Genomic DNA, 12,111 nt, shown 5'->3' on the forward strand with positions numbered 1-12,111 from the left:
GGCGCCGGTGATTGTTATTTTAGGATTTTTTACGTATGGCTGACAATTTAAACAATCCTTTAATGACCGCTGGGTTGGAGCACTTACCACTAAGTGTCTTACCTAAGGACACATACGCCCACAATGAAGCACCGCAGAGCCTTGAACCTATTACCTCTGGGCTATAGCCTTACCAATTGTGCCACAGCGCTAGACCATGATTTGTTCTATGCACACAATGCCTTTAGCTACTTATGTGACCATAATACTAACTGACAGGTTGTTTTGTTAAACAGGGAACAGAAAAAGAGCAAAACACTTGATGTGATCACTGGTTTCCATCTTATTGATGGTAACTTACACTGGATGGTGTTAGAGGGCTTAAGAGAGGGAGCAATGCAAACTTTACTGCAAGCTATTCAAAGAAAGGAGCCTAAAGGTTTATTTATTAATAATTTTGTTCATACAACCAAGGTAGTCCATCTAGAGCAAGTTATAAGTTAATATAAACCTAATTAACTTACTGGTCACATATGCCCACAATGGTAGAAGCGTCGAGCCTTGAACCCATAACCCTGGGTTACAGGCAGGCGCGCTAACCACTTTTGCCTTGGATTTAACCTAATTCAAAAATGTAAAATATTCCATAGATTTGACCCTCATCTGGTGTTCATATGGTTGAATAATTTTTGTGTAAGGAAATACAGTAAGGATGTGGTGCGAAAATTATGTCCAATTATTTCTGTGATAAAAGATATAAAATTGGCCTAAATAGCATCGTCAGTCTCTTATGAAATAGAATCTATTCAAAAAGATAAAGTTTTAAATTCTTTCCTAATAGTTTTTTAAAAGCATTGTTTATCTTAGGTTTTAAATTTTTCCATAGTTCAACTTTAAAACAAACACAATTTAATATTCAGATGGTGAAGTCCTCGTTCATCTCTTTGATTCCTCTCTCAGCTTCAGCACTCGGCTCTACTCTGGATTGGATGTTGATTTGTGTCGAGTTCGACTTCATCAACCAATCACTAAGATACTTCAGCAACCTCTTCTATACGTTAGAGATATGGTGCCTCACAAGTGCTTGGAATGCCTCACTAAAATGCATGAGGTGAGTAGCTTTCATCTTTTTCATGCGTGTCGTAAACATACTTGGTAGAGTCTTTTGAACAGCAAGTCATGAACTAAAAACATCGTGTTTTTTTTCAAGTTCAATTATTTTTCAGTACGTACTGCAACCTAATATAAAACCGTATTACCATATAGGTAGGACCTAATTTCCCTTTACCTACAAAGGTTGCTTCCCAATTTACATTAGCAATGGTCGCTATATCGGTATTTGAATGAATGAATGAATGAATGAATGTAACTTACATTATCCTCGCGTGGCCGGAAAATGACAGTCGTTATCACACAAGTTTTACACCTCGTGCTAGCTTACGAGTTACCATGTATGTTACTTTGTGAGTGAATATTTATTTATTTTTATTTTTTGGATTTTTCTTTTTTTTATGAATGGCTAATAATTTGGACAACCCATTAGTGACCACTGGGTTGGAGCAATTGCCGTTAAGTGTCTTGCCCAAAGACACATATGCTTACAATGGTAGCAGCGTCAAGCCTTAAACCCATTACCTCTTGGTTACAGGCAGGCACAACCACTATGCCACGGCACCTGATATAAAATAAATGATACTGTTTTATCTTTAAATATAATATATAGTAGGGTGGGTAATATGGGACACCTTTTCATTCTATTTTTTTGTCCCATTTGGTAGTAAACAAAGAACATTTAAAGAATTATAAAACCGTATCCTTACAACTCCCATAGACCGTTGTTGATTGTTCAAAACACAATCAGGATATTTGGATATTATGTGTTAAAGTGTCCCGTTTTTAACAACCCTACTATATTACACATTGCTGTTCTGTTTTACATGCAAACATGAGTGTGTATGTAACATTGTTTTTCACTTTTTTCGTATGTTTGACTTGGCCAACCCAGAACTTATTATATTTTTATTATATAAATCATAAAACAGTTACGGTATAATTAAACCTAGCATTGTTTTTTTATTAATTTAACTTTTACTTTGTTAGATCTCAAACCTTACCAAGTTACGAGATGTTGTTCATTCCAATTGTTTCCCAACATCTGAAATGGTGATATCTATGAGCCGAGAGTTTGGGGTTCCTCTCACTTATGAAGACTTTGAGAACAAACCTGAGATTAAAAACAATGAAACTGGTCAGTTATTTTAGTCAAAATATATAAAATTTCTGTACATTATATTGCTTCTTTTTCTATTTTATTGCCTTTTTCTTTATTAACAACCTTTTTCTTTATTTTTAAATACAACTTTTAGTTTTTCAAACCTAAATGTGATTTTTTTAAAAATTTATTACTGTTATCAATTTAATTATTTCAGACAAATAAATAATAATACATCTCTATGCTATAATGTTTTTTTTTCTGTTTTATTGCAAACAACTTTTTATTTAATATTAAATACAATTTTTTTTTAAGAATATATATATATTTTTTTTTAAAACAAAAATCCATTTTTTTTTTAAATTCATTATTATTATTATTTTTCTAATTGTTTCAGACAAATATATAAAATATCTCTATTTTTAAACACAGTTTTTAAAAACTGAAATGAAAGTTTTTTAAAATTAATTATTGTTATTTTTTTAAAACTTTTTTAGACAAGGCGAATGAACTTCTAATAAAAGAGTCGGAACCAAAAAAGAAATACCCAGGCCGTCGTTGGACACCCATAGACAACAAGAATTCACAATTCATGGAATTAATTCGCCAACGTGACTATGTGGAAGCACAAGCTGATTATGTCACTTTAAATATTGTAAGTTTTCTATATTTTGGTAAATTTGTTTTGGCATGTATTTTTTGTATTTTGGTTAATTTATTGTTATTTATCTGGGAAAAAGTATCAAACTTGTTAAAATGCTTTGTATAAGTACATACAGTGAGTGTAAGTTTTCTATATTTTGGTAAATTTGTTTTAGCATATTTTTTTGGATTTTGGTTAATTTAATGTTATTTATTTTGGGAAAATAGGAGTATCAAATTTGTTAAAATGCTTGTATAACTACATACCGTGTCATCCAATTTGTTTAGCTATTATAAGAACTTTTTAAGGTAAGAAAAAAGTAGAAATAGTTAATTAGTAAAGAAAACTTTTAAAGTACAAAATAAAATATTACACAGTTAAAGCGATAAACTGTCGTTTGATCTTGCCATGGTATAAATTCTATTTTTTTCAATTTTATTATATTTTAATGTTATTTTTTACAGAAAAAGCACAATAATTAATGTATAACTAAAGGCCTATAATTCTGTAAAAAATATATAATACAAAGATAAAAAAAAGCTTTGATATTGTAAGTTCATCTATACCATGGTACAATTTGTTTAAGTATAATTTTTGGTATTCGGTATTTTGTTATAATTTATTATTATTTATTACAGAAAGAGCACATTAATCAATTTGTAACTTAGGGCTTGTAATTCTGTAAAAAATGAAATATTACAAAGATAAAAAAATATTTAAATATTGTAAGTTTATCTATATTTTGGTGCAATTTGTTCTTGTAGGATTTGGTATAATTTAATGTTATTAATTACAGAAAATGCATATTAATCAATTTGTAACATAGGGTCTGTAATTCTCTAAAAAAATATTACAAAATTCAAAAAAAAATCAAAATCTCCCCTCTTTTAAAGGTTGCAGTCCAAGAAGCAGGCAAACGTCGCCGACCTCTCCACCCAACTGTTGGTAGTTTATCATTAGATATCCCAGCTCATAACTACAGCACACAAACACTCAACACAACAGAATTAGCAAAGGACAAACTAAGACAAATGTTGCTTCAGCAAGATCCTGATGCACGGTAGGATAAAATGTCATATTTTTATTTTACATAATTATTTTTTACCTGTGTATAGTAGGGTGCGGGAAGACGGGACACCTTTAGCATATAATATCTAAATATTCTGATCGTGTTTTAAACAATTAACGGTCTATGAAAGTCGTGAGGATACGGTTTTATAATTCTTTGAGTGTTATTTATTTACTATCAAATGTAATAAGAAAATAGAATGAAATGAGGCTCATCCCCCCCCCCCACTACTATAATCTCTTTTTATACAGCTTATATCACCAAATATACACACCCTTTATTAAAAGTCTTGTTTTATCTTTACAAATGTTTTTGCCTGTGTAGCATGTGTGGAGCTCATTAATCTACTACATTTGCACAAAAAAAAATTGAGCATTAAATAATTTTAACATTTTAACAATTATAAGGAACAAAATGTTGTAATCTATTTGTATAAACTAGAACGTCTAATTTAACTGCAAAAAAAGGAAGTATGGCCGCGTTTTCACAAAAAAAAATGACTTTAAAAAAGATATACTTTTTTACTGCATTCGAGGCATTAAACTGTGTTTTATGTTCACAGGTACGCATACCATCCCACTTACAACTCAGCCATGCTTGTACCAATCAATGTGGATGCTTATTACAAGGAGCAGGATGAAGCAGCAAGAAGAGCTTGGAAGACGGAGCAGGGAATGCTCTTCCCTGGAATGAAAAGCAGTCGGGAGTGTAATGAACATCCTCTTAAACCGGATGACTCCAGAATCGAGGAGCTGCGTCTCAAATTCCGGGATAACGTTCTCCATAGGAATATTTTAGAGCCAACACTACAGCGAGATCGTATGAGGTGAAAGCTGCTGTTAAATTTTGTGTTGTTGTACATGGAAGTAACAGATATGTGTTTTCAGTTTTACCTATTTCTTTAATGATAGTAGAGCTGCTGTTAAATTTTGTGTTGTTGTACATGGAAGTAACATATTTGTGTTTTCAGTTTTACCTATTTTTTTAATAATAGTAGAAAGATTTTGTTTACCCAAAAAGATGTAAACAAAAACACAGACATAACAGCTTTAAGAAGTCACATGTTAAGCAACTTTTGTAAATTGTCAATAACTTGGTAATTAGTATCAATTATGACATACAAATAAAGTTATTATTATTATGACAGACATTATGATCATACCTTTTGTACTTTAATAGTAAAATCGACTTTGTTTTTTGCCAAACTTGAGGTTCCACTTTAAACTTGTAGCTTTGAGCTTCTATAAAACCCAGTAAAATTGCTTGAGCATGCTGATATTAATGCCTTTGCATATGTATGGGGGATATTATGCTCATGCTCTACGCTGCTACCATTGTGGGCGTAAGTTCTTGGGCAAGAAACTTATCGGCAATTGTTCTAACCCAGTGGTCACTAATGGGTTGTCCAAACTATCAGCCATACATTAACAAAAAAAAAATAAAATAATAACCCACAAAGTAACATACATGGTAACTCGTAAGCTGGCACGAGGTGATAAACCCGTGTGATAACGACTGTCGTTTTCACGCGAGGATAAAGCAAGTTACATTCATTCATTTATTCAGTGGTCACTAATGGGTTTTCCAAATTATCAGCCATACATAAAAAATGAAAATATCCCCAAAAACTAATCACCAACAAAGTAACATACTTGATAACTCGTAAGCTGGCACGATGTGTATAAAAACAGAACAGTGTTTAACGGAGTGTTTAACGGCTGTCGGCCACGCAAGAATAAAGTACATTCATACTTATCCTAACTTTTCATTAAAATATTTCCAAATCTTCGCTACTGTAATTGCAAACACAAATCAAATAATTAATATCTTTAATTTTTAGTTGGGACCATCGTAAGGAAGACGTTGAGCTGTATCGACGCCCTGTTTCTTATTTTGGTAGTTCCCCCCCTGTTACTATTCATTTGGCTGGTCAGTTGTTAAAGGAAGAACAATTAAAAAATAAACGGTAAGACCTATCTGTGATTAGTTTCTAGTATTGCATTAGTAGAGTGTTAGGTATTTTGATAATAAATTACAAATTCGACAAAAAACAATTTAACGAAAAAGGATTTATATGAACACTTACGTGCTCAATAACATCTGAGAAAAATTTATCGGAAGCTATGTTTTTATTTTCTTGGTTTGAGTATATACAGTTTTTTATAAATTTAAATGAACATAGGAAAATAGTGGTGGTATCAAATTTGTTAAAATGCTTTGCATAAGAACATACAGTGTAATCTAATCTGTTTAACTATTATAAATATTATTTACATTCATTCATTCAATCATTATTTAAGTTAGAAAAAATATATAGTAAAGAAAAATCATATTTTTTAAAAATTAGAACATTTTTTTTATTCTTGTATCTACTTTAAGAGTCTGAAAATGACTGTCTTAATTTCTTATTCTCTTTCTTTCTCTTTGGAGTAGAATGGAGGAGGAGGAGTGGAGATCGAGAGTTGTTGTTGATGAAGATCGGATGAAATTTCATCGGGTTCTTCCAGGAACAGAACAAACGAATAAATCGAATCAACTCGATCGACTTACTTGCCTCTTGAAAGATGAACCGAAGAAGTTGGCTCTAAAGCGCCCTCCAGTGCCTGAGATACCACCACTGTCAGTGGTGAGTAGAAAAATAGAGATATTGTAGAAAATCATCGACAAACATTTTAAAAATTAAAAAAAAATTAAAAAACAGTTAAAATTACAGTTAAAAAGGCAGTTTTGAAAAACAGGTAAAAAACAGTTAAAATTACAGTTAAAAAAAAACAGTTAAAAATAGTTAAAAAATTCTAAACTAGATACAGAAATAATAGTTTAAAATATTTTCTTTATTAATTAAAACAACAGTTAAAATTTTTACCATTTTCTTATGTGCTTAGAATGACCTACAGAACCACCACGTTTAATTTATAAACCCAAACATGAATGTAAAGTGCTACAAGTTAACGAATGTGATGTTTTGTATATTAATTGATTTAGACTGCGATCAAAAAATGGTAATACAATTAGAATTTAAAAATTTTAATAGTGTGGTACACCATACGTCTCTGTCGACATAGGCACTTGCCGGTATAGTTTACAATTGTGTGCCAAAATAAAATAAAATAAACAAGGAAATAAATCGAGTTAAAAAATTCAAAAAATTAAATAATAAAACGCTAACCGCTAGGCCTAGCTTTGTCACCTGTGTGATAAAGTAACACGGACATGTTATTTTCGACACCTTGCCTAGTCAGTTCCATAATTGTTTACTTTAATAAATTAGCAGTTTGACCTAAGGAACTGGAATATCTAGTGTTATCATTTGGCAACTGGCACAGTGGAATGACCGTTCATGTCATAAAATAATTGGTTCATAGCGGGTTCAAAACTCGGTGCTGTTACCATTGGGGCTGTGTAAAGCAAGACCAATACATAATAGAATAATATAGTAGGGTGGGGGAAGATGGGACACCGTTAGCACATGGTATCCAAATATCCTTATCGTGTTTTAAACAATTAATAACAGTCTATGGGAGTTGTGAAGATATATATAGTTTTATAATTCATTGAATGGTCACTGTTTACTACTAAATGGGACGAGAAAATGGAATGAAAAGGTTTCACATCTTATATATATATATATTAATTTTTGGTAAGATGGGACACTTTTAGCACATAATATGTAAATATCCTAATCTTTTAAACAATTACCAACGGTCAATGTAAGTCGTAAAGATATGGTTTTATAATTCTTTAAATATTCTTTGTTTACTACCAAATGGGACCAGGAATTAGAATGAAATATACAATACCTGTATTCACAACACCCACTACACTTATATAAACACAATATAAACTTATTTTATTAACTGTTATGCAGCAGTTATATTTTTTGCATCGTAGGTTCAAAACCCAAGCGTAGATCGTGCTGCACGAGCCCGTGGGGTAAAACTACCACCTGCATTTGATGAGAGTCGTGAGAAAAACGTTGGGTTTATGGTTGGTCCTTATGATGATAGCAGTTGGAATATGGAGCGAAATAAAGTTCCAATAAAAGACCCACACCACCAGTATTTCGCCGAAAAATGGGGCCATGACATGAAGTAAGTCGACATTTTGAGATTCAATCATGTTTTGCAGTTATTTTTTGTGAAAGGTTTATTTATTTTTTTGATGCCTGTTTGGAATATTTTTTATAAGAACAGCATTATATGGAAGTAATTTTCTGTACATGGCAATTTGCGGTAATATAAAATATAGTAAGGTGGGGTAAGACATGACACTTTAGCACATAATATCCAAATACCCTGAACAACGGTCTATTGGAGTCATGGGGATTTGGTTTTATTATTCTTTGATTGTTCTTTGTTTACTACCGAATGGGACATGAGAAAATAGGATAAAATGTTGTCCCATCTTTCCCCATCCTACTATACTATATTTTTTTATTGCGTTATCAGAAAATAGGATGATGGGTTTACTTCTGAAGAAATGTACTTTACATAGATAGACATCTTCATTTCCGAAGCTGCAAAGCACTAAAATATGTTTATATTATAAATTATATTGGCATTTTTTAAACCTACTTTATTTTTAGATGTAAAGAAAACAGTGTCAGCACTTTACATGCAGCGAACAGTTGAAGTGAAATATGCAGAAAAAATTACAAGAAGTGTATTTTGAATAAATCTAACCTATACAGTTGTCTGAGGCAGAATGTAAAGAAATAAAGAGTTTGTGTAATTTTAGAAGTAGTTTAGAGTAGGAAAGGATTCATGGTTATATATGTGGTAGTTAATAACTACTAGTGTACACTAGTTATATTGGTAAGCTGCAGTGTAATGTATTCACAAACATTTTTGCAGTCGTCAGCAAGTAGGATACTCCTTTAAGAAAGAATCTGGAAAATGTGCTTTGGTTTAAAAAAGTGATTATGTATATGTAGTAAGGGAAGGGAAGATGGGACACATTTTCAACACGAATAGAATGTTTGGATATATTGTTCTAAAATAGTCCCATCTTACCCCACCCTACTGAATACATATAAATGTATACATATACATAAATGTGTATTTTAGTACTGTGGGATAAGGTGAGATACCATTATCACCTAAAACCCATATAACCTGATCGTGTTCTGAACAATTAACAACGCTATTCGCTGAGATACGGTTAGGAAAATGAGAATAATAAAGAAAAGAGAATGAAAATGTCCCAGCTTATACTATATGTGTATGAGAATGTACGAGTATATATTAAAATGTGTAATAGTCTGTAGTGAATTTTATTCTAATTTAATTGCAAAATAAAAATGCCCGTAAAAAGAATTTTAAATACAAATGTCGTTGAATTCTTCCGTCAGTTTGTACCACAAAGAGCGTGGACTTCTTTCCAAACACTTCGACATTAAGGAACTAACGGATGAAGAAAAACAGAACCACTTATTCCGTATTCCACCTCTGCAGCCAAAATTCGCCAAGCAGCTCTCGGACGAAATAAAGGTATCTATTAACCACCCACCTGCTTAGTTGGAAAGTTTATTTTTTGCGCAGAAAATATTTTTCACAATATTTTTGGCGTGGAGTTACGAAGTAAAAAATAATGCGCGGTTTGGCGCCGATATTTTTACGGTTTTATAGTTATGCGGTAGAATTGTTTGAAAACGAATTGTGCGCACAGTTTTCTTACGAATTAACGTATAAAGGTGGCTGTACACAGTATCCGGAATTCGTCCGTTTTGCCTATTTTGTCCGGATCTCGCTGCCGCATGCGGAATTGGACACGGGTTTTGCATACGACTTTGCAAGCGAATTCGCATGTCGGATAGTGTGTACAGCCTTAATAATTGTGGCGTTGAATTGCGCAGATTGTGGGGGGAAACCCCAGAAGTCATTGTTTCCAATCTGTCCTGCCTGCCTGTAGCCTCCGGCTCGGTATTTTTTAATTGACAAAAAGTCAAGTCGAAGCCGAACTAGTTGGACAGCAACTACGTGTTCCACTTAGTGGTCATGATTTGATTTGCTGAGCAGTTGGACACCCTATATTTGCATATAGTAATGTGTGAAAAGATGGGACATTTTTAACACATAATATCCAAACATTCTGATTGTTTTAAACAATTAACAACGGTCTATGGGAGTTGTGATGATGCAGTTCTATAATTCTTTTAATGTTCTTTGTTTACTACCATATGGAACGACAAAATAGAATGTAAAGGTGTCCCATCTTCCTTAACCCTACTTATATTATGTAGTTATTGCTGGAAATTCGATAAAAACTATTTTTACTAAAGGATGACACTGATGATTTGAGCAAAACAGAAGATCATATAAATACTTCCAGCGAATACAGAATCCAATACCCACCATATAAAGTGCTTCCACGCTTGCATGAGATCTACCCACGTCATACTTTCCATGGCCTTGCACCCTTGACCGATGACGGAAAACCAGTGACCCGTGACGCTAGCATCGGATTGGTGGGTTCGAGAGAAAATGCAACAGTTGTCACTAGCAACCGTCATGCACCCGGCACTATGCACGAAAATGAAGCGAGCGTTGAAATATCGCAACCACCAATAGCCGTAAGTTCGTGAATATATTTTTTCCGCACAACTGTTTCTAACTACACGAAACTGAGTCAGTCACCGCAGACGGACGTATTTTGGAATTAAAATACGCCGACATGTAATGGGGCATCAGGAGTCCGAAAATATAGTTTAATTAAACTAAAGAGTAATCGATTTCAAAACAAGGCTGTGTAGTCTTTTTAATACAGATAGGGCGGGGGGAGATGGGACTACTTTTAATCGATTTTCTCATTCCATTTGGTTGTAAACACAGAAAATTTAAACAATTATAAAACCGTATTCTCAAGACGCCCATAGACCGTTGGTAATTGTTTAAAACAGGATCAGGATTTTTATATATTTTGCTAAAGGTGTCCCATCTTTCCCACTCTATACAAACAAAGGCGTAGTTAGTACGTGTTATACTTTATGGCACACGATATATAAACAATACCATGGTTGTCTAATAGATTTTGTATTTAGTATCATATGAAACATCAACGGAATTTTATTACAGTTTTATTTAGTTTGCGGCTTATTTCATTGTGCACTGTGAGTTCAATATACAAACTTGTATTTACATGCTTGGTCGATCTGGTTTTCCTATATATGCAGGTGTATACAAACTGGTATATTAAATGTACACCTATATGATTACTGGTACAACCTTTTTTATATAGGCCTATCACGTCCTATATAATAGAGAAAAAGGTGGATATCTACTAGAATAACCAGATATGTATCTGTAGGGCCGTGGGCCTTTGCGTTACGTAGCAACGTCGCCGAATTCGTAATATTCGGACAGACGCGTAAATTGCTTTGTGGGTTTGGACAACTCTGGGTTTGGCGTATCGACTTGTGCGTATGCAGACAGCCTTTTAATTAGCTAGCCGCTGTTCAGCCCAAACAAAAAACCGCATGGCACCTCGGGCAGTATAACGCAGTGAATAAGGCGCTGTGCCAGTATTCATATGAATTAATAATAGAGTTCCAGCTGATTCTATAGCATTGCAATGTAGACAGACTTCAGTGTATATCTACAGCTTGGAGACATGTTTCATTAATTTGAGTAAAAGAAGCCATATGTACTGTTTCGATCTAATTCGTAGGAAAACAAGCACCTGGAAGCAGTTAAAGAATTTGGACAATTTTGAACTAAGTTAGACACCAGTTATGAAATTTTTAGTTGGTAGCTGGCAACATACAAGAAAAACAAAGTATGTCGTATTGCTTGCAGGAGTAATTCTAACCTGGCAAATTGCATGGATCAGTTTTCCAGCAAACAATCTGCAAAACTATCAGCAAACATTATTAAAATTTATGCGAGGCAATTCCACCACTGCTTCTGTAAAGAGAGTTGAGAATCAAACTCTGCTGAAATCTGCGCCTTTTCTTGAGGAACAGATTGAGTTTACAAACCCTATGGACGTAGGGTGGTCAGACACGATCGGACAAATTCGCAAACGGTTTCAAAATAGCACGGAACCTTACAACCCGTTCAGTACAGTAATCGATCCCAAGATACGGGAACAGCTGAGGATGGCTTTGAAAAACGCTACAGATGAGGTAAGATTTGACTTCAACAAAATAAAAGGTAACAAAAAGTGTCTATGTATTGTAGGATAGGGTATAAGATGTGATAATATTTAAAC

General features: G+C 33.3%; 2 protein-coding genes across 2 annotated transcripts in view; both read left to right on the plus strand.

Moving 5' to 3' along the window:
- The window catches only part of LOC100176752, a gene marked incomplete in the record, with an annotated part of 24,081 nt that extends 13,042 nt beyond the window's left edge, over positions 1-11,039 (plus strand). Inside the window, 11 exon segments of the mRNA XM_018813835.2 lie at positions 276-418; positions 900-1,090; positions 2,080-2,227; positions 2,689-2,846; positions 3,728-3,894; positions 4,466-4,729; positions 5,744-5,869; positions 6,337-6,529; positions 7,795-7,994; positions 9,254-9,392; positions 10,184-11,039. Coding sequence (XP_018669380.1) covers positions 276-418; positions 900-1,090; positions 2,080-2,227; positions 2,689-2,846; positions 3,728-3,894; positions 4,466-4,729; positions 5,744-5,869; positions 6,337-6,529; positions 7,795-7,994; positions 9,254-9,392; positions 10,184-10,486 — 2,032 coding nt within the window.
- Positions 11,040-11,636: 597 nt separating this feature from the next.
- LOC108949858 (alpha-(1,3)-fucosyltransferase 6-like) overlaps positions 11,637-12,111 on the plus strand; it is a 3,410-nt gene continuing 2,935 nt past the window's right edge. Inside the window, exon 1 of the mRNA XM_018813843.2 lies at positions 11,637-12,025. Within this exon, the coding sequence (XP_018669388.2) occupies positions 11,780-12,025 (246 nt within the window). The 5' untranslated portion in view covers positions 11,637-11,779. The remainder of the gene's footprint in view (positions 12,026-12,111) is intronic.

The sequence above is a fragment of the Ciona intestinalis genome, chromosome 10 (genome assembly GCF_000224145.3).
Source record: "Ciona intestinalis chromosome 10, KH, whole genome shotgun sequence".
NCBI classification, from domain to species: Eukaryota; Metazoa; Chordata; class Ascidiacea; order Phlebobranchia; family Cionidae; genus Ciona; species Ciona intestinalis.